General features: G+C 35.3%; 1 protein-coding gene across 1 annotated transcript in view; it reads right to left on the reverse strand.

Annotated features, from left to right (window-relative positions):
- Positions 1-20,100, reverse strand: part of Cntnap2 (contactin associated protein 2) — a 2,034,995-nt gene extending 2,014,895 nt beyond the window's left edge. The window contains exon 1 of the mRNA XM_028876400.2: positions 19,284-20,100. Coding sequence (XP_028732233.1) covers positions 19,284-19,380 — 97 coding nt within the window. The 5' untranslated portion in view covers positions 19,381-20,100. The remainder of the gene's footprint in view (positions 1-19,283) is intronic.
- Between the last annotated feature and the right edge of the window lie 4,698 nt (positions 20,101-24,798).

The raw sequence follows: 24,798 nt of genomic DNA on the forward strand, positions 1-24,798 counted from the left end.
AATGGTATTGCATTTACTTGCATTCAAAGTTATTAAAAATACTATGTAAATACTGCTTTGTTATAATACCACCAGCATAATTAGGTAATATAATGTTGAATAATATAAAATGTTAAATTTCTATAAAGTAACATAGAAATTATAAGTAAAGCCTTGAAATAAAGATGATGTTTCAATAATACACACCTGTTAATGATCATTAAATAATAATGATTCTTATTTCCCTCTTTACCAAAATTGTCTAAACTAAATATAATTAAATTAGTATGAATGCTAGTATTGGTATTTCTAAGATATTCACTTGGTATATATGTCTCCAAAGAACAAATGTAACTGAGGAAGCTAATCTTCTTTTCCATATTACTTGTATTTAGGCAATGAATATTGACTGTGTTATAATTACATCAATTGGAATATGTCTCTGGAAATTCCATGTGTATGACAAAACCATATGGTTAGCCTTAAAATGTTGCAATCTTAGTATTTGCATAGCAATTAAATATAGACTTCATTGAAAGATATTCTGTAACAGCCATTGTTTAATTGTCGTGAATATTTTTGGCTTTAAATGCATTTTGCTTCAATGGATTAAATAACACATTTAGAAATAGCAGCAACAACAACAATGCTCAGATTCTTTTTTCTGTTATCTAGTGTCTGTTTGGAAAGGACTGTTTTATTTCATATGAATCAGTTAGGGTGGTTTCATTTCTGATTTTGAATTTGGAAGTTGTAAAGATATCTGAAACTGTGTTATCACTCTATATTCAGTCACATCTTCTCCTTCCTTGGATTCTCTCCTTACAGAAGCAGGTTGATGAAGGAAAGTGAGACACAGGACAAAAATGAGACAAGCAGCTGAAGTACTCAGGAAGGACTATGTGTACCTTAGCTTAAGTTATTCAGAGGCAAAAACCACACTCTTGGACTTGCTTTTCTGCACTCTTCCTTTCTTTGAATATATTTTTAATCTTTACTGTCTTGACTGAAAAGAATAACCAAAAACAGAGGAGAGAGAAAAAAAAAATATTTCAAATATCATTGATGATATCACAATTTTTAACTATGTATCTCTAGGCTTTAAAATGTGAAAATAACTATCTGATTTATGAATTTATGAATCAAGTTACCTGAGATCTGAGGCCGAGTCAAGGAGAAGCACATAGTAGGGACTGCAAGATGAACTTCAGAACATTGCCTTGGAGATTGGAATGACAAGAGTTGACTGTGTGCCCTCGCCAGGTCTTAAGAATATGTCTCAAAGCGTAATTTTCCAGAGACCAACTTTAATCATCAATTTTACAATCCTTTTATTTATAATTCACACCGTTATCACCTATGCTGCAATATGTAATTGTTCTTTTTTTCCCCATGGACTTTTCAGAAAAACTCATATGGTTTTAATTACATATTAAGTAACCTATTGTAAAATTTTACTTCTAAATATTTTCTTCTTAGAAATTATAAAATCATTTGATCCAAGATGTTCCTTTGCACTCTTTCCTCTTACAGGGTTGCCTACTCTAGCCTTAATAGAAGAGTAGGTGCCTAGTCTCCATGCAACTTTATATGCCTGGCTGGTTGATATCCATGGGAGTTCTGCTATATTCTGAACTGAAACTGGAGAGAAGTGAGTGGCGATGGTTGTGAGGGGAAGAGAAGTGTGGAGAGAATCTAGGAGGAGAGGAAGAAGAGGAAACTATGGTTTGGTTGTAGAAACAAAATTAGATAGATAGATAGATAGATAGATAGATAGATAGATAGATAGATAGATAGATAGATAGATGATAGATACTAAACAAACAACTTGTTTTCAAGTTTTTTAACCAAAGTGTTTTTATTGTGATTCAATTTAATAGGGGCTGTTGTAATGCAATTTCCTCCCAGTAAATAATTCATCATTAAGACTTAGAAAGTAGCTAGGCAATGGTAGTGCATGCCTTTTATCCCAGCACTTGGGAGACAGAGGCAGGTGGGTCTCTGTAAGTTCAAGGCCAGCCTAGTCTACAGAACAAGTTCCAGGACAGCCAGGATTGCAAAGAGAAACCCTGTCTTTAAAAAAAAGATGAAGGAAAAAAGAAAAAGAAAGAAAGACAAAAGACTTAGAAAGTAAACATCTCATGGTTTATGAAGTCCATATAATTTTTCAGATTTATAAGGGTCCTCTCTTCTCCAATCTAACCATTAAAAATGGTGGTAAGATGAACCTCTGACTTTGTCCAGCTGCTTACAATTCATTCAGAGAACTGGGGTTCCAGCTTTCCTGATTCAGCACCCATGACATAATGGTTGATCAAATATGCAGCTGTCTTTTGTTGCTCTATACTTAAATGAGTAGCCTCTGTATGCTCATTGTTTCATCAAGTTGGCCTTCATTATTACCATGTCTTTGATCTGTTGGAATTCTTTGTGCAGAATGAGTAGACATTTGCTCTTCTCTCTCCAGGAATACCATCAACAATAGTAACCCAAATGTTTTCATTAATAATTTGAAAATATTTATAAATAATTTCAGCTGAAATGTCAAATTCCTGAGCATTGATTTTAAAGAAATTAAAATAATATCCAAAGTTTGATTTCCCATCATTTGACATATTTGCATAATAAATTCAAACTTTTTAAAGTCATGTTTCTTTTTATACATTTTATCACACTTCAGAAAATAAGCTTTATACCATCTGCACGTATGGCAAACACATTTATGTGAAAATGTTTATACTTTGGGGTATGTTCCTTAGGCCCACCAAGCTCTCTAATTTGCAGACAGCTCTTCAAAACTGCCCATGAGTAAGGTAACTGGATACCTTTTCCCTGTAAAATAAGCCTTAATAATTAAGTAAACAGTTTACAATATTTCAGCAATTTTCTCATGTTTTACAACAATTGAATATAATTTTTATTAAGTGACTTGAATTGATTACTAACTACACTCTGGATAATGTTTAACAAATTTGTATATTGTTACATCCATTATAAAATTAAAATTATGAATTTAGTGAGTACACATTCATGAATGTGTGTGTGTGCACGTGTGTGTGAGTGTGTGTGTGTGTGTGTGTGTGTGTGTGTATAACTCATCATCCTTATTATCATAATAGAACCACATTTCTCTTTCACCTTTGGATTATTTTCATGTGCTATTGTGTGATCATAAAATAAAGTAGTTATCCTGGGTTTTTTCTTTTTTTTTTGCAAATTATTCTAGCTATATACCTTAGCTTCCCAACTAACTAAATTGTTAATAAACGTCAAAGGCAATTGCCAATGCTTTAGCAAGATTTATAGACTCCATACTTGCAGTATACCCATAAAAATGTATAATAAATACTTAATGCACTTAAAAACAACAAAGCCGTCATTAAGGATAACCTACAGATGCATGTCATCAGGTTTAATTCTTAGTCAGCCTTTCATTTGAGGGGACATTAATTGTCATTCTACTAATTAGAAATCTTGGGCACAAAAGTATGGTAATTCATCTTCTGTGATCCTGACTGAGATTCAACACCAAACTCTAGTTTTCTTTACTACAAAGCCTGTGCTAAAACCACTATAAGATGCTCACCCAAAGAATATGTAGACTCTACTCATAAACCATGAACACTGACAAAATCAATGTCAGTATACTTCAAGAGGTCATCAATTATAATTATAATTTTCAGGTGTGTTCTCAGAGTGCTAGATAGCAATAGTGTAGAAGCATCTATGTTAGTTCTAATAATTCAAATAAAAATTTAATTCTTACATTTAGGATGGCTAACCTTGATGATTCAGGTAATCCTGACCTAGATAATAAACAGTTGTGTATAGCATGGAGTAGACATCTAACATACAGCTAGCAGATAAATTCATGTGTATATACTCATGAAAAATTCCTTATGTATTATTTTGATTTTTGTATGCTGCATGATTTCTTCCTAGCCTAATGGAATTTTGCATTTAAAATTAAATCAAATAGATTTCAAGTACAAAATCATCAGTCATCTGAAAAACAAGATCAAAATGCAAGTTAGTGTACACAAATATAATTTTCAAAATACATAAAGTATGAAGGTAATTTTAAAGGGACAATAATAAAATTCTTTTCCCATAAACCCCAATCTAAGCTGTGTTTTCCATGTGTATCCATTTACATGCTCTGTGATCAAAATGGCAAATGTTGTCATATAATTAAGTTCTCTTATGGAATATAAGGTTCACTTCATGCTTATTTTTTATATAAAGTAAACTTGTTCCGTTTTACTAAATACAGCACTTTTGTATTATATATAGTTCCCTGATGATTAGTTCTCTCTTTAGTGAGGAACTATTAAAAAACAGCACTTACTCTCGAGAATGTTCCTTTTCCCCACTCATTTGACAAAACTCTTATTCAAGAGCTGCTGATCAGGCTAGCTAAACTGACTGGCCAGCAAGCCCAGCTATCTGCCTATGTCCTTTTCCTCCCTGTTTAGATCACAAGTGTTTGTCAGTACTTCCTGGATTTCTTTTTGACTTGAGTTCTAGGGTTCAAACTCAGGCCTTCATGCTAGTGAGGCAAGCGCTCTAATGTCTCCCCTAACACCCTTTGTAAATAGTTCTTAGCCTCTATATGAGATTGCAGTCCATTCTTGGCCAAGGTTGGAATGGATGGTTGTGCTCTCTACTTGAAACACTCTCTTCTGAGGGTCTGCCTGCCTGGTTTTTCTTTGTCCTTTAGGTTCAAGATGAAATCACATGAAAGGATTTCCTTAGTCTCACACTGATGAACTTACTTCTAGCCTTGTTGAGATGGTTTATTAATTTTAATCTTTTTCCATGCCTACTCAGTAAAATGGAACTTGAACAAAACTTATTAAAAACAGATATATAACATGGACAGTTAAGGTAATTTTGAATGAAATGCTACAAGATAGAATTTTGTCTATAGAAGCAAAACATCAAATTATATTTCATTTTCTATTTAATGCTGAAAATCAAAAGCATGGAAGTATATAGAATGGGTCCAGATATGGTTTTGTACACCAGTAATATCAATTGTTGGGGAATATAGGAGTATCACTTTAAGTTCAAACAAGCCCAGTCTAAGAAGTGAGCAGAGTCAACTGGGGCTACATAGAAAGACTCTGTTTAAAAAATAATAATAATGTCACTAATAAACAAATATTGGAAAGTGCTTGTGTGTCCATATATAAATCAGTAAATTTCTCAAATATGTTACTGCCCAGTATTTGTTTTTAAACAGTTCTTTGATAGATATTTGTTTGTGTGTACACGTGTAAATTCATGTTATCAGGAACATGTGAATTGTGGGTACACATGCATGTCAAGGCCAGAGGACAGCTTCCAGTGTCAAGGAACAGGATTCATCCATCTTGTTCGTTCAAGACAGAATGTTACAATAGACTGAGCTTTATCAAGTAGGCTAGCTAATCTGGCTGGTCAGAAAGCACCAAGTATCTCTGTCAACCCACTGCTTAGATTATAAATGCATGCTATTATGCCTGGATATTTTAAACTTTTTATTTACTGTTGATATTGTAATATAACTATGTCAATTCCCCTTTCCTTCTCTTCCCTCCATCCAAACACACCCACATAACCCACCTTGCAAATACATTGTCCCCATTTTTTTCATTCATTGTTGTTACACACAAACACATACACACACACACACACACACACACACACACACACACACACACACACACCTGCTCAGTCTGTGTAATATTACTTGTACATTGGATTTTAGGGATTTAGGCTTTATGTACTCCCATAAAGCCTCAATACCTTGACTATTTCAATCTGAGCTGAACAAGGACAACAATAGACATTCTGGGATGAAGAGGTTGAGGGGCAAGTTCAGAAGGCCTCATACCTACATAAAGGGCAACAGGCAAGGAATGCCAAGAAGAGGAGAAATCTTCCCCAGGAAAGAGCACACCAACTCATTATGAAATATCACATGTCCTGGATATTTTTTTTAACTTGAGTTCCACAGAACAAGCTTAAGTCTTCATGACTGCAAGTCAAGCACTTTAAGGGCTCCCTGCTCTATGCAGACCCTTTGAAAATATTTCTTAAGAAATGGTTGTCTCAGGACCAGTCTGAGAAGCTGGCACTTCAGCCAGTACTAAGATTTGTGTAGCCTTAACGTCATCCCTTTTGTTGTTTGAAAATTCAATATGTAGAAACAAACACAGTGTGAGACATTTTCTAAATACTATAATTACAGATGTACAAATGAACAAGGAGAAAATCTTAAGGCTTTTAAGAAAGCGTTGCTGATGCCAATTTAATAGATAACATAATGTCATTTTTTGTTTGCAAGATTCAGGAATCTCTCTGTGAAAGTAGATATATAACTCTATTTTTGCCCACTCTGTTCTCAATTTTGCTACTATAATAACATACGTTTAAAGGCCAAGGACATATATTTGAGGCAATCATGTAATTTTTGTAAAACTGTTTCAGACCATTGCATACAATAATTGTATAACATTAGACGTGTTATTATTATATGAAGGCCACTTAAATTGCAGTTATAAAGAACAGATAATAAATTGAAATCGCAGAAGGTGTTGTATTTCACATTGAGCAAACAGATATAAAGCATTCCTCAAAGTTCCTGTCCTGGCACTATTCCATGGAGTACTGTCCTGTGAAATATTTTGGTTCCCTTTTGGCTTTTTGATTTTTATGATTATGTCTGTTTTAATACAGGATTTTTTGTAATATGAATGCTTCTTACAGATAAAATTTGTTTAACTGCGAGTATATTGCAATTATATTTCTCCTGATTACAAGGTTATTAGGTATGAAAAAATGAAGAAATTTGTGGTTTCTGCTACAGTCTAACCATACACAATTAGGGACACAAATTAAACATGGAGATCATCACTTTAGATTGAAATTTACAAATGTGTGAGTTTAACAAAGCTTATATAGAAAGATGTGTTAGGGCTCATTTAGAGTATATAAATACGTGAAAATTCTAGTCTTTTATCTTAGAGAATATGTTAATTCTTGCAATCTTATTTAGTAGTCCATATAAAGTAATTGTCACTAAGAATTAAACATATTTTTCAACAACTGCTAATCCTGCAGGAAGGTATCATATCGATATTTTCTCAAGTTGACTATTGGGTAAATGGCAAATTTTTTAAAACCTTAGAACTATAAGTACATTGGTGGAACTTACAGGATTATAAATTTTCTCATTATAAGATAGAAATTCATGTAGGTAAGAAGTGGATTAAAGTAAAGCCAGTGAGCTTTAAAGTTTTAAGCATCCTTCTCCATTGTGCATTATAACAGTGAGGTATTTGTGTGATTTGAGGTATATGGTGAATCCAGTGAAGCCAGTATATTATACAGCATCATAAAAGTTGACCATTGAATGTGAGTTCATTTGATATAATCACATTTTTGTACCCCAATCAAGAGTAAATGGACGTATACTCCATACAAATTATGAACTTAGAGAAAATTAAATCACATGTGCATGCAATAGGGAGAGCTGCAAAAACAATTATAAATAATAAAATATGTGAAAGGAACTGTGCCAGATTGGCATGGTTCCAAAAGTTGAGGGGTGGGTAGTATGTACAAAATTCCAAAATGAAGCCAGGCATTACGGTGCATGAATAAACCCCATTACTCAGTGATCAGAATCAGGAAAATCTCTATGAGTTTAAAGGTCATCTGGTCTATGAAGTGATTTTCAGACCAGCCAAGGCTACATAGTGAGATCCTGTCTCAAAACAGAACAAAAGACCCAAGTGTAAAACTAACGCAGGCTAGACACACACACACACATACACACACACACACACACACACACACACACACACACACCATGCACACAGTACTTAAACACTATTCTGTAGTTATCAAATCGTACATCCTAATTTTAAAATATAAATAATAGTCAGTAACACTTCATAACTAATTTGAGAATATCAACTTTTTTATGCTACACTTTTTATATGAAATTATCAGTTATGTGTAAACTTTGCCCATCATTTACAAACTGTGCTGAATGAACTTTAGAGGCACAATAACTCCACCATCACTTATATTTAACCTGCATGCATTTCAAAGTATTTGTTTGAAACCGTGCTCTGTGGAATGGGCAGAGTTTGATCAAACTCTGGATTAAATGAAACACAATAGAGGTCCCTGAACATATTCATCCAGTCAAATAGTTTGGGAGTTATCAGCCTTTTATACTATACTTTTATACTATAAAGACTATAGTTTCATATAGTCATAATGTATATAAATATATTTTGTATATCTTATTGTATTATGTTTGGAGGTAACTTTTCATTGTTGCATCAGATGACTAGTATTGTTACCACTATATTCATTAACAATCTAGATTTTTAAAGAATCACTCCTTGGAAAAGGAGAATCACTCCTTCACCTGTATTCAGACCAAACTGGCACATGGAGGTAGTGTTGCAATCTAGCCCAAAATCCTGAGGTTTGTGAGAGGAACAACTTTAAGTTAAAGCAGCAAAAGAAAAACAAGAAAATGTATTTTTACAAGAAAGCATAGTAGCTGATGAGTTATATGACCGTGGGATTGACCTCAGAATGTCCCAGTGCTCATAGTGCCAGGACATTATTTCAGATAGATTGTAACACATAAATGTTTAGCAGCAATTAGATGATATTAAAGAGACAGGTAATTGTGGAGAAGTAGATGACTAGGTTAGGATTTGCACTAAACAGTGGTATTTCTTTGTACATTGCTGGTTAGATTGTAAATTAGTAAGTCCATTATGGCAAATAGTGTGGAGGGTCCTCAAAAGTTAAAAATAAAGCATCTTGTGGTGCAGCAATTCTTCTTCTGACTATAAAACCAAAACAAACAAAAATCCTTGTGCTAGAGACACAGTCACTTTCATGATTTTTGTATTGCTACTTACAATATCTACCAAATCAAAACAATTTAAATTCCTATCCGCAGTAGCTGGATAAAGATAATTTATGCATATGCACATTGAAATACCAGACAGCCATAAAATGAATGAATTGTGCCATTTGAAACATCATTGATAAAACTGGAGCACTTTATGTTCGGTGATGTGATACAGGCATTAAAACCAAACATTCATGGGAAATCAAAAGTTACAAAGATTTTGAGAGTAAAATAGTGGTTCCTTGAGGTTAGGAAGAATCGGGTGGAGGGATGAAGCAAGGTCGCAGGAGATACTGGTGTTTTATGGTACAGTAGGACAACTCCAACTCCACACAACTAAATGTAATAGGAAAGGGATTCTGGATTTAGGTATTTCAGGTAAATATTCAGGTGATTTTTATCATCAAATTTTTGAGGAGTCAAATCTATCTAATGTGATAGAACTATTACCGAGCATACAAGTATCAAGACTAACATATTATATTAGTAAATTTTATTATCATATATCATGAGAAAAAAATTATTAAAATTAAAGCAAAGATATTAAAGGAAGAGCATACCAAACCTAAAAATATATTTGAAAACTTGTTTTATTATTTCACTATCATTGATAAATCTAGGAGCAAGATAGGAAGCCTAGAAACTTGTGGAAGGCTACAGAGTTAAGACTTTGGGGAAATGATAAAAACCCTCACTCTAACACCAGTGACAAGACCAGAAAGCAGGAATCAGAGTCAAGAAGGACATGGCTCTAAAATGGACTCTGCATGTTCTCCCTGCCAGTGAAGAAAACATCTCTAAAGAATCTCAAAAATGCTTTACAGACTAGTTAATATGAAATTATCATTCTAAAGTCAGGCTATAGATTTAGCAACTGGCAACGATGTTTACAGTCTGGGATATAGTTTGTAAAAATCCTCTTCAGGATATATTGTGATTTGATTTTAAATCAGATTTTAAGCATTCTTGACAAAGCAATTTAATATTCTATATAATTTTAAATAAATGTTTAAATATCAGTAATGATAAGTCTCAAAAGAACTAAATTGCCTTGTAAAAATTCTGTTTAGTAAGCAAAAATGACTTAATTACCTTATAATTGAAAGATCTACACAATGTGTGTATCATATATATTTTCTGTCTGACAATACAATTTGAAACCACCAAGCATAAAATGATATGACTATGAGTAAACCAAACCTGGAAACACTGGGGCAGTAGGACATTCCCCGTTGTGTCTAGAGAAGCAGTCAGTGGGCATTTCAAAGGCCACATGGATACAAGTGGAGGTTCGTAATTACTTAGAGCATTTGAGCAGGGTTCCCTCCCAGCCAGCTGCACTGTGCATCAAATCAAAGGCATAGGAAGAGTCCATGCTGCTGACTTAGGTGCGGTGTTTAATTCCCTTGTGTGCCTCGGTTTCCTCACCTGCACATTGAAGTATGGTTGTAAGGGCTAGGGGACAAGTACATTGTATCTTTCCTGAGTATAACAGCTAACAATATCTGCTGAAGCCTGGAGTTATTATTAAAGGAGTTCACTTGATGTGAAAAATTCTGTAACAATTCAGTGTGTGTGTGTGTGTGTGTGTGTGTGTGTGTGTGTGTGTGTGTGTGTGTAAAACAGCAATTTGAAAGGAGAAAAGATAACAGTGAGCACATGGGTGTGGTTGGATGGAGGAAAGTCATGGGGACAAATGATGGAATTATATATAAATTTTGAAACAGGGTCTCACTCACTATGTAGCTCTGGTTGTCCTGGAACTCACTATGTATATCAGGCTGCCCTTGAACTCAAGAAATCTACCTGTCTCCACCTCTGAAGTGCTGAAATTAAAGGTGTGCATGACCACATCTTGTTAAATTTTTTCTTCTTATTCACACATTAAGGTAAAGCCCCAGAAAGCAAAATGAGAGAGGTCGTTCTCTGCTTAAATTACTCATTTGTTGACTAATTCATGAAAAATAGGTGAGTCCTTGCAACCTGACAAATATGATCCTTGAAGATTTCATTGTTACCATGATGAGCCACTCCCATGTTAGGCATAATTTCATGTTGTTTACATATTAGAAGGTATAGCTTTAGCCAAATTATTTAAGTGATGACCATTATTTTTATGACTAATAAATGGTATTTGAATACTTGCCAGTTGGTGGTTCTATGAGCCGAACAGAAGTTTTCTTATGGGATAGTGGCAATTTCACACATCATGTTGTGAAGGACTCTTTAGATATATTCAGTTTCAGTCACTTTGTGGCTAGGGATACATGAGTAGGACAAATAATCCCAGGATTAAAATATTTTTAGTTTGCTTGACCTTAAAATACTTACTTTTCCCCCTTTATCTGAAAACCTGATATTCCAAATTCTATTAACATAATACACTCATTTAATTATTTGAAAAGTATTTTTGAAGCATATTATTTTATTTTTCTGGGCATATTTACTTTAAAAATATTTCAAATGTATTGTATAAAATTGTAAATTCCCACTCTGCATTTATGATCATTTTAAGTAATATAAATCAAAACAGGCCATTATAGTCTATGTGATCAGCATATTTTAAACAACCACTGATACAAAAATATGCTAACATCTGGAAACATGGCATTGCCTATAATGTTCTTCCATTACTGAATACTATCCAATATCTGAAAAATAGACACTCAGTGTCTAACAGTAGATGTTACATACATTTAGAACACTTAACAATTCAATTTATATCACATGGTGGCTTCCTAGGAAAATTACTTAGCAGGGTGTTTACATTTAATCAGCCTACATTTTACATTAGTTCAAATAACTTGGTCCATATGAGTTACAATAGGCACCTTCAATTTTTAAATGATAAAATTCCAAATGTGGTGTTTTGTTTGTTAACTCATGATGCTTCTCCACTTCAAAAGCTGTTTTCTTCAGACTGTGTACATTTGCTTTCATTTGTGCATAGCTCAAATCATAGCATTACAGAAAGACAAAACTGATATGGTAGCAGCAGTGAGTGGGAAATGTGTCACAGAGAAAACTTTTCTTTTCACATATTATTCCAACATGACATTATGACAGTGAGGTGAGTAAATCCTTGTTGAATTTCATTAAAGTTTATATAGCACAATTCCAACTCTGATGCACCACGCAGCACCAGCTTAGCAAATCTGACAGTGTGTATGTAGGTCACACCTCTCTCAACTGTCATTTCTTGATATTCACATCTCATCCCACCATCCCAGTGCAAATAACAGAAGGAATGGATATACTAGAAAAGGAAAAACTCTAAACAAACAACATTTGTTTTATGTTTGAGGATATTTTCCCTAGTAAATATTCCCAGAGTTAATTTTATCACTTTCATAAGCATTAAAACATTAAAAAGGATAATTAGTATTCATATTTATGAGAGCATTTCAAACTATCTCAAATCAGAAGAAAAATGTATACTGTAGCTCTGAGGAGCACTTCTATATTTCTTCGACACTTTTACAGTGTACCAAAGATATGTTATCTTCAGCAAGCAAACTTGGAGCCAATGACTACATCTTTATTTCCAGATTTCCTACTATCAGGGGAGGTTTAAAAATCTGGAGTGTAAAAAAAAAAAAAAAGTCAACTACTTCAAGCTGTTAGTATGATTTGTCTGCCACCCAAATGAACTAAGCAAGAGTTTAAAGTGATCCTTATACAAAGTTTCCAGCTAAGGAAATAATTGACTTTGATGTCGAAGTACAGCTGTGCTGTTTGTCACAGCATCGATGACTGGGAGTATCAGTATCTTCATAACTGCATAGAAGGGATGAGGAGCATAAAAGTGGACATGAAGGAACAGGCCAGTAAAGTTGTGGAATTCACCTGCTACATAAATTGGATGGAAGTGAACCTGCAGGGAGCACTCTACGACCAGGCTATGTGGCTAAATGGTAATATTATTCACTCTGGAAAGGAAAGCTCTTCTCACTGAAATAAATATCATTAATAGAGCCATGCAAAAAGAAGGAATGAAAGAGACACTGAGGAAGTCACATAAAAACTGCAATTCTCCTACTTACAGCATATCGCATGAGAAAAACAAACATACTCACTCCTTGATTCTAAAGCCTGCAGAAATTCTCTCCTACTTGTTTTCTTCATTTATGTATAATGTCATTATGAGAAAATACAGCATTTTGTGGTTTTAGCTGGCACAATAATCAAAATTCTCTTCTCTTCTTGAATTCTTGATCAGAAAGGGACTCAGGTGGAACTCAAATAATAACCTCTGTACAATTATGTATGATATGGAAACATGGGGGTTAAATGTGAGACAACTGGTTTCATTAATCTTCATTCTAATGTCCAACAGAGTCTTCAGGTATTGGAAGAATAGATCCACATAATTTTCCTCACACTACCACTCTTATCGCACTGGCTAATTCTTCATGTGTATCTGCCTACAGAATGGGGGTTTTCTCAGACAACTTGGAATGTAAATGAAGAGTTTGACATATCCCTTATGCTTCCTAGTGATGTGCAAAGGGAGGCTAAGTGTTTCAACTATATTTTATTCCTGATAATATTAACAATTACGAACAAGAAACAGGGCATATTTCTACATCCCAACATGTATATTCTATAGATCTCAGGAGAAGAAAAAATCCATAATTTCAAATTTACATTGTGTTAGAAGTCATCTTATTTTCCAACTTAAAATATTTAAAAGTCATCTCATTACTATTCATATATGTAAAATAGCAAAATATAAACATGTAGCATCCTAACAATTGAGTAATAAGTGATTATAGACATATATCTGAAGTTTCTGATAGCTGATTTTTGGAAAATACTCATATCTATGGAAATACTGGTAATATCCAACTTAAAGTAATGATATTGAAAGAAATAGAGAATTTACTTCACACACAACTGTTTTTGATGGTTTATATTATTGTGTACTCTATTATTTACTTTGGAAATATTTAAAAAAAGACAAAGCAAATCATTTTTAAATCAAAGCCAATGTGTAAAAACATGTGCAAACACAATTGTATTTCTTCATTTTATTAATATTAATCACTATGCTGACAACAGGTATCCATTATCCCTGTATCTTTTAGAATATATTGTAATTATATTGTTTCTCCCTTCCCTTTACTCCCTTCAAATCTTCTCATATACCTATCCACACTATCCTTTAAATTCATAGCCTCCTTTTTAATTAACTGTTATTCTATACATCTATGTTTATGTATATACATATATATTCCTAAATATAACTCAGTCCATATAATGCTACTTCTATGTATGTCTTCAGGGCTGACCATTTGTCACTAGACAATCAATTATTGTGCTCTTTCCTGGGAGAAACCACCTCTCCTGCTTCCAGCTTTCTTCAGTTGCCTATAGTTCTTTGTGTAGGGCAGAGATATTGCAGGCTTTTCTCCATCCACTCTGACATGATCATTGGTGTTGCAGAAATTTATACTTGCTGTTTTGTAGCATATGTGTCTGTGTGGGATTTTTTGTGTGTGTGCACTTGCATTCATACAGAGTGCCTGTGCATATGGAAGCCAGAATTTTAAGTCAAGTGTCTTCCTCTATTACTTATTGGCTGTTGTTGATACTGTCTATCTCATGAACCTGGAGCTCAATAGTTGACTAGACTGCTTGTCCAGTAGTCTCTGTGGATCCACCTATATTGTTGGTTGGTTTTACTCTTTGGCTCTTTGGGGGAGCCTGCCACCCAGCTCCCAAATAAATCAAAGGGAGGATTATTAGCTTGGCTTGTTTCTAGCCAGCTTTTCTTAACTTAAATTTTCCCATCTACCTCTGGCCTCTGGGCTTTTACCTTACTCTCCTATATACCTTTCTTTACTTATTACTCTATGGCTGGCTGTGTAGTGGGTAACCGCCCGCTGATGCCCTCTTCTCCTCCTCTTCTTGTTTCTCAATCTTCTCTGCCCAGATTTCTCCTCCTATTTGCTCTCTCTTCCTGCTGGTCCTGCCTATCCTTTCTTCTGCCTGGCTATTGGCCATATTAGACCAATCAGGTGTTTTAGACAGGCAAAATAACACAACTTCACAGCTAAACAAATGCAACATAAAATAATGCAGCAGGGGGCTGGAGAGATGGCTCAGAGGTTAAGAGCACTGACTGCTCTTCCAGAGGACCTGAGTTCAATTCCCAGCAACCACATGGTGGCTCACAACCATCTATAATGAGATCTGGTGCCCTCTTCTGGTGTGCAGACATACATACAAACAGAACACTGTATACATAATAAATAAATAAATATTTAAAAAAAAATAAAGAATGCAGCACATCTTTGCATCACTAAACAAATGTTCCACAGCATAAACAAATGCAACACATCTTTAACTAATATTCTACAACATAACTCTCTCCATTCAACCATCAGTAGGCTTATAGATGTGCATCACAAAATTAGTATTTACATGTATTCTGGGGATCCAAGTCTGGTCTTCATGTTTGCACAAGAGGCAGTTTAGTAACCCAGCAATTTCTCTAGCATATAGTTAGAATTTTTAATAAGATTACAAACTAGATTTTATTTAAGAATTTTAAAGCATAGAATACATGCATATTCTCTACTTTTATAACAAATAAATATACCCATCTTTTAAAAAAGAAAAGTGAATCAGGGTTAGACATATCACAGACTCTTTATCTTCTAATCAATACACAACTTATCAGGCAGAAAGGCTGATTCCTTCATTTTTAATGATTTATTAAGTCCTTTTTGCTAATAGGATTTATTAATTCAGACCAATAAAATAGAAGCTTAAAGTAATTATAGAACTTGAAAATTAGTGCTACTCAAAATATTGGAAACATACTTTATAAATCTGTTTTAAAATACAGTATACAAAAAAACAGCTTTGAAATTCTCACAAATGATGAATTACATATGTATAAATGCATGAAGGTTAATTGAAAGATGTATTAAATATATGGGAGTATGTTTTATGAAAATTAGTCCTACTTTGTGATAAATGATTAAAACATAAAAATTATCATTGTCTGAGTACCAGTGTCAATGCCTATAAAACTAAGAAGTGTATTTATCTCCAACCAGTTAACCATTTCCTTTTTACTAATTTGCAGTATTTAAAAAATATATAACCCTTTTCCCCAGTGAATCTTACTGATCAAAAGCATGTTCTCAGTTGAAAAAACTCACTATTCTGATTGAACTAGATGTAAAGTGATGGGATTTTATTCAACATTATTTTTCATATGTTATATTTGAAAATACCACTTTGGCGAAAAATATATGAATTTAGGAAAGAGGAAATAGAGCTATATACTATCATTTCATATTTTGATCACAGTCTCATATTTTGTACAGGAAAAGTCCTAACTATGAACTTGACAATAAAGTAAAATTTTTACATAATGCTACATAATATATAAATGTTTACATATTTACAACTATTTTGATATATATGATATCATGTTATATGTCTCTATATTTTAATATATATTTAAATCACATATATGTGCATGTGTTTGTATATGCTATATATGTAACTGTATATTTTTAAGATATTTTTGACTACTTGCAAAACACATTTCCCAATATAAGATTCAAGTAAATCATATGAGAATGGTTAAGGAAGAATCACATGAATTGGCCTTTATGAGCAAACACTTACTTAAGTGAAATTTCAATAATATTTAAGTATCAGATTTACTAAGTTCTATCTGAAGCCCCCTGTGATTTAGGACAGCTCTGTAAGTCTTGAAAGCATGGTCTAATCAATTTACCCCCTGGTGGTGGCATGCTCCTGAGCCTTTCATATGGACTTTCACAAGAAAAGAAGCATACACTTCTCAGCTCAGCGTCACATCTTTCTAATTATCACATAGAAATCGATCATATTTTTAAATGATCTAAGAAATGAACTTCTTTTAATTTAAATTGAAATGTGTGTACAAAATAATAGGATGAGCAACCTATGGGATGAGCAACCTTTATGTACATGCCCAGAACAGCAAAAGAGACAAGCCTTAAACAATGATCTACTGAAAATACATATTATGAAATTCAAAATACTAATCATCTATATGAAATATGCCTTCTATACTACAAAGTTACTCGGGAAAAGGATATTTGAGCATAGTCATCATATTTTCAAAGCACGAACTACATGAGTTTTCTGCTACTTTTTGTGTCATGATGACCCCTCCTGGTTGAGCTGTTCATTAACTTATATTCATGGAGTTACCGTTTTTGCTGCCTTGAGTCTTTCTAGGTATTAAAAACATAACTATCATACAATGCTTCAAAAATAAGTACAACATAAAATACATAATTTTCATTACTCATAAAAATAAAATAAATTTGAAAGCTCAATCTCATCACTAAGTTCAAGTATTAGTCATTATTAAATTTAATTCCAAGATTTAGGACAACTTTGGGCTTGTGTCTCAGAGCTTAAATTCAAATGTAATAAAAACCTATCTCAATCAATCCATTACATATTTTAACTATTTACATTATATAGAATAAAAACTAAATAAATCCTAAAGCTAAACACAAATATTTTTAAAGTAGTGATTTTTTGTGTTATTTTTCATTGAATTCTAGGTAGTAAAAGCTAAGCACATATTTCTGAAATAACAACTTTTTAATCTTTGAACTATAGCAATGTAATAAGGGAAAATATAACATTCTGAACACATGGTGATTGATTCAGATTGACCCATTTCTACTAAGGCATACAGAAAGATGAGATATAGAATTGTGGAAGCTACTGGCAAGTAGGAACTCAGATCAGAGAATACAACATACTTTAACTTTTAGTGAGTTTATAGGAGACATAGAAGCAAATTCTATACTACTACACTAACATATTTTGAAATGGAAATTGAAATTCCATCAGAATAACTTCCCATGGGTAGTGTTACATATTTTTGTAGATGTCAACATCAAGGAGTCTAGCTTTACAATTTCCATGTATCCTATAGAATGAACATAGATAAAAAAAATATATATTTTTAGGTTTGTTTGTGTTCTGAGACTACCATAAAGTTTGCTTTTTTCAAGTTCACTACAACTTAGCTCTCTTTTTTTCTTGCATTTCTCTATCTTTAAGCACTGCAAAGAAGCCCATAGAAGGTACTCAGGGAATATGTGAAAATTCTAATAATGATAGCACGGTAGATGATTGTTGAACACAACACATAAAGCTCATTTCAAGGCTACTCTTATTAATATTTTGTATGATGGAATGATAATATTAATATTGAAACATAGGCAACAGTGAGCAGGAATACGTCCACAGAACTATAAATAGAGGGAGGACTGAAACACATGTGAGGCATCTGGAATCTACTCAACTTATCTATCCTAAGAAGAGAACATTTTCCTCTGAACTCCACAGCTCCATACTCCTTCCCCAGTGGATTCACCCATCCTCAGAAACAAGGCTGTGCTTAGGAACACTTGGCAAAGTACTACAGAAAATCAGTTCAGCATTTAACTCTTTCTCGGCCAAAGCCAGCTATGCCTTCCCTCCCTTCATACACAGTATGCATTTCTAAAGCAATGCAGAAATGAGCTGGAATCTTCCATTTCTTCTAAACCTCATCAAAACACGAATCATAACTCCCTCTTCCTTTAAAACACACATTTTGAGCAGCTGCATCGTTTTTCTAAAAACTTTCAAACCATCTCTTCATTATCCATTAATAACATTTGCACTAGCAGTCCCAAGTCATGGCCTGGATGAGTCATGCCCGTTACTTCAAACTACTAAGTAATTAGCGCATTGTCGGTTCCCATATAAGACTTAATTTTAATATGTATGTTTATATATATATATATATATATATATATATATATGATGTATATTCAACTGCTAAATGAGTATTAACTTTTTTTTAAGAGTACAGAGACTATCAGTGAATCCATAGGCGCCCAAACTGCTTGAAGTATGTTCCTCTTTCCTCCTCAGACCAATGCATAAGTTAAACCATCAATAAAAATCAGAAACTTCTGCTCGTCTTTTGCACTACCCAAGTAAAATGTAATCGTCTCCAGCCTGCACAGATCGGTCCCAATAAATGGCCACAGTCATCACTCTAATCACTCTAACCAAGCAGTTGCGGAGCAATCTTTAAGACTAGGAACAACTTTCCAGAAGCATCCAGCACTGTGAATATCGTCTTTACCAAACAAGGAGCTCCCTGGGTTTAGAGTTTCTCTGCTTCTTTGCGGCAGTGGCAAGTGCCAGGCATCCGACACACATACATGCACACAAACATACACCAGGGGCAAAACTGCGAATGCTCCTCGGAGTTGATGCCTGGGCGCCCTCACACCAATGCGGCACTGAAGTGGCTCCAACACGGAGCCGCGGACAGGAGAGGGCTACTTACGGAACGTGGAGGGAGCCATCCAAGCTCTGCAGATGAAGCTGCTGAGAATCCAGAGTGAGAGCGCTGCCCTGCAGCCTGCTCTCCTAGACACCACCATCCTTTGCCTCCGGGCCAGCGGTACTCCAAAAGCTCGCTGCGGAGATGCAGTTCGCCTCACCGTGGGGTTCTTGAAAGGAGCTGGTCTGTCCTCAGATGCGAGAGGAACCAAGCTCCTCCTGCTTGGTTTCCTCTCCCCTCACCCCCTCCAGGTTCCAATTCTGGGCTGGCAGTAGCAGGGGAGGCACAGCCTTGTTTTCCCTTCTGTGTGGGTCTGGTCTCTTGCTCTGCGAGCCAGTGAAATGCCAGGGGAAGAAATTCAAACCGAGGAGGAATAGGAGGGGTGAGAGAGAGGAGGGGACTGACACCTACCCCGCCCTCTCTTCTGGAAAAAAAAAAAAAATCACCAAAGGACGCGTGGGGGAAATCTGGAGAGCACTGAGCCTGCAGGAGAGAACCGGAGAGCTATGTGTCCAGCGATGCTGCTGTTGCCACTGCGGGCGAGCGCTCCGGTGCACTGGGCAGCGCGACTCAGAGGGGTTTCCAGTAGGCTGTCAGCTTCCAGGATGAGATCAAGGATGTGCGGAGTGGCGCACAGCCCCGGGTCCGGGTGCTCGCTTGGCCTCAGCGCGGCGCGGCACTGAGAAGCATCTCTAGCTTGACAGTCACAGCAGCAGCGACCACAGCAGCCAGGAGCTGGAGAAGCCGCTGCCTCCAGCAGCGCCTGCAGACCCGGGCGAGCCTGGCAAAGGGAAGCCTTCCCCCTCTACCCTTCTTGTTTCCCTCCCGGCCCCTCCTCCTCCTCCTCCTCCTCCTCCTCCTCCTCCTCCTCCTCCTCCTCCTCCTCCTCCTCCTCCTCCTCTTTTCCTACCGTACTCCTCTTGCTGTAACAACCTTTCTGCCCTGCCCTCGCCTGGTTTGGAAGGAAAAGAGAGAAGGAAGCCACCGACCCAGGTCCATTAGCTGGAGTCCTGGCCAAGGCTGGAGGTATGCGCCTCTCTCTAGGCGGGAGGTGCTGCTGTCTGTGGTGCTGAAGTTGGGAATTTGCTGTGTAATCTAAGAACCCTGCTCCAGACCTGGCTAGTCCCTGACCCAGCGGTAGGAAGGAGAAAACCCTTGCTGGGATGCTTTCTCTCCTCCCCTTCGGATAGAGATGGTACAGGCTCCTGGAGCTTCGAACCCCCGGGAACCACCATTACGCGTCCCAAAGGCAGTCTTCCGAGTGGTCAAAACACCAAGTGACAGCTCTAAACATCCTGACTGGATGGAGCAGAACGCGAGGATTGCAGATGTACCTAACGCAGATGTTTTACATGTGTATTTAATTCATATTTACTCATATATATGCACATACATACGTATACACATATTCACCAAACACATGATGCTTAGAAAACCACACTCTAGCAAACACAAACACAAACAAACCCAATCAAAAAACTAGAATAAATAAGCAGTCAAATGATAATTATTTCAGAGTACTTACAGCATTGCAAGTATTAAGAACTAGGAAGGTCTATAGAGAGGATGTTTTCTTTAATCATTTAGATGATACCAATAATAAGTCTCAAGCTTTTCCTCTCAACTCCCATCTAGCCACACTCTACACTGATTTGTTTTCCTAACATCCAGCCCACATGAAGTACTTGGATTCTTTCCTCCCTACAGAAGCAATCTTTTCACTGACTTTACTGACACAATTAAGAATTATAGGTCTTCTTAATACCTAATGATGTTTAGGGAGGTCTGAAGAGGAGTAACCATGTCTTTCAGTGTTATATAATGAACAAGCATTTGCCTTTCATGATAAATAAAAATTTTATGAAGATTTGCCACTCCCAGAATAGATTTTGAGTTTTAATGTTATGGTTAGGTCTCAGAAAGGTCTACTGTAAACAGTACTGTGTGTTCACTGCATAATCAGTGTGGTGTTAATGGGCCTGATTCAGCATTAATTTAAGCCTTTTTTATTGATTTAAAAAGATGCACTGTCCCAGTCAGAATTAGAGGTTGGGTAAACTCTGGAAAAATATGAAATACACAGCTGACAAATGATGGGAAGGAACCACCTTACTCCTCAGTAACCACTCTTCTCACCACAAAATAGGACAATGAAGGCATCTGTGTGGATGAGAAAATGTCTCTTTTCTATTTGAATTCCCACAAGACTGCCATAAGTCAATGAACACTTGCGAGAACTCTAGATAGAACTGCCACCAACCAATTGTAAGAACTCAAAGAAACAAAGTATGAGAAAAATATTGTTAGAGAGAACAACTTTTTTACAACCATCAGTTGCTTAAGTATGTCTCTCCATTTTTAACCATTGTGTTAGGTACCACCTATATGGTCCTAAAATACTTTAAACAGAAGAAAAGAAAGAGGAACAAATTGAAAGTATCACATGTTCAGTACTCCAATGGATGTCATTCAATGTGTACAGTATGCAGATTTGTAGCTACTGTATATCTTATAATATTGAGCAAAAAACAACTGTAATAGATGTACCTAGTTAATTGATTTCATAACATAAAATGCTTTTCCCTAAAATCATTATAATCAGTTTATAGTCATTTTAGAATGATCAAAATCAAACAAAACATGTAATAATAAGTTTTCATTATTTTTTTTAAGTTACAGACCATCACTTTTGTGCTATTTAACATGGGATGATTTTATGTGTGACTAAAGATGTTCCTAGATGCATTGAATGTCAGCTTGAACATCATTACATGATTTGCAGCTTTCCACTCTTGTTAACTAGACTTGAATATCAGGAGACACACACAGCGCAATGAGAACAATAAGACTTTAGTGGTGATTCCTTGGATGCTAGTCATTGTTCTGTTTTTTCCTATCCATTTTCACTACTGAAATCTCTGTGAGGACATTTCATTTCCCTTCAATTATGACTATGTCTGGTAGTGAGAAGATTGGAATCAATATTTTTTGTTCATCTTGGTCAGAAACTAATCATATAATTGAAGGGCTGTCAATAGCTCTATTAATGTCTATCATCTATTGACAACCATGCTTCAGAGAGTGGATTCAGATCAGTATCTGCATTGCATTTGTGTTTGAAAAATGATTGAATATAGTTGGTAGTGATCTTAAATGTCACATTAGCTTGAGGCTAGTAAAACCAATGGCACACGGGAAAAAACAAACAAGGGAATTGCTTGTAAAAGAAGGGAGACAAATTACATTATTTTTGAGAAAAAAAATAGTGCCTTTCAATTACAATGAATAAGTTCTTAACAGAAACTACTTGACAGAAGAAAGATACATTTGAGCTCAAGGTTTCTAAGGTATTAATTCAAAGTGATGAAGATGTGGTAGAGCAAGGCATTCCATATCATGAAGGAACATGAAAAGAGAAAGATGTTAATACTACACCCAATTTCTGTTTTCCTCCAATTAATCATGTTAGTGCCTGAAGCCCATTAGTAGTGCCACCCTTATTCATGTGGACTCTGTCCCCTCATTTAATCATCCAGAAATGTCCCCAAAGATGTACTCAAAGTTACATCTCAGTCTCTACCGTGACTGTGGGTACAGTCCAGTTGAGAATGATGATTAATCCTCATACAGAGAAATAGAAATTGAGAAAGCATGAGCACTCCTGATCTCTAGGAACTCACATTCCCTTGCTTTCCAATGGAAAACACTGGGATTGCTTTTGGTCTTTTTATTTTGACATAAACCTATACTTGCAGATGTGTTATTACTTCACACACATATTCATCATTATATCATCAATAGTTCTTCAGTATCTAGTATTACTGAACTTGCCATTGTTGTAAGTGCCAACCTTATATTTATAGGCAACTTTCATCAGCGGAATTGGTATACGGCATTTGAATTTGAATACAAAAATAGGTCTGTAATATCTTTATATCAAATATTTTCCAGTGAATGCTAATGAGACTTCTTTAACGATACATATTCAAAAAGGTATATAAGTACTGTTATCAATTCAAAGATGTTTAAAAATAAAACATGTCACATAGTAAATACATTGAAATCCACTAAAGTTATAACCAACATGGTAAAAGAGACAAATTTTTTTCTAATACTATTTTTATGTGAAAAACTATTGAATGAAACACTGCAAATCACAGTACATTTCATAGATGAAGAAGTAGATAAAGAAGTCTTGGGATTCCCATGGAATGGACTTTATTTCTGGAATGCATATTAGCCAACTCTGCCAAGAAATCAGTGAATATCCATAGGATATAAAACAGGTTTGTCCTTGGTGCTGGTGAGATGACTCAGGGGCAGAGCATTGGCTTTCTTGGCAAGGACTTCAGTTAAATTCTAGCACCTTCGTGGCTGTTCGCAGCTGCCTTCAACTCCAGTTTCAAGACTTCTAAGGTCTTCTAATGGCCTCCACAAGCACTGCATGTATGTAGTGCAGGCAAAGCATTCATACACACAAAATGTTTAAAGTACCCAATTAGAAAAGGAACACTGCCAACCTTATACTATACCCTACTTGGGTACTTGGACTACCTAGGAAGACTATAGGACAGGTTTCTTTGAGGGTACTAGAATGTACATGAAATACTGAAATGAATTATCTAGTGAGAAAAGATTGAACAAGATTAACACTTACACTGAAACATCTGTTGTACACAGCATTTACCTGGATTCTGAACTTAGCAAAGCTTGTAGGCCATGGGTATGGTGAGATCCTTCATACCATAATCAAACATCAATAGTTGGGAAGATTGACACAGAAAAAAATGTACACACTTAAGATTGTCAAAAATACTACTTATTTTAGTGGTCATAAAATGTGGGATGTCTAGTGTTGCTTGGAGAAAATTCTTGAATAACATTTGCTTAGAAACAATATGTATGTAATTTAATTGACCAAATTAACAATCAATTGGATGTTTAACAATAATTAGGAAGTTGTACTCAGATAGAGGTATTTAATGCACATAGAAGAATACATTTGCAATTAATAATCAGAATTAGGAGCCTATATGAGAATCAGGTAAACACATGTATAAAAGTTAGAATATTGAATGTTACTTTTAGGTTGTATTTTTAAATTAAAATACGGTTACAATACTTTCCCTTTCCTTTCTTTCCTCCAAACTCTCATATGTCACCTCTCTTCAGCCCTACCATGCCCCCTCCTCTCAAACTGATGTCTTGTTTCTTTTATTTATTGTTTTACACACAGACTCAAATATAAGAATACATCTGCCAAGCCCATTTTTGTTATTTATGTGTATATGCCTTCTGGGTTGATCATTTAGGTTCAGGTAAGCAAGGAAGGGCCCCATCTTTGGGAAAAGCTAGTTCCTCCTCTCCCAATAGTCAGTAGCTGCCTGGAGCCCTTGCCTAGGGATTGGACCTCATGAGATTTCCCCGCTCCTGTCTTAGCATACCTATTGATATTGTCATTGTTCAAGTCTTAGTTAGGCAAACGTTTCTAGGGGATACAGATTCATAGCAGCCTTTC

The sequence above is a fragment of the Peromyscus leucopus genome, chromosome 3 (genome assembly GCF_004664715.2).
Source record: "Peromyscus leucopus breed LL Stock chromosome 3, UCI_PerLeu_2.1, whole genome shotgun sequence".
Lineage (NCBI taxonomy): Eukaryota > Metazoa > Chordata > Mammalia > Rodentia > Cricetidae > Peromyscus > Peromyscus leucopus.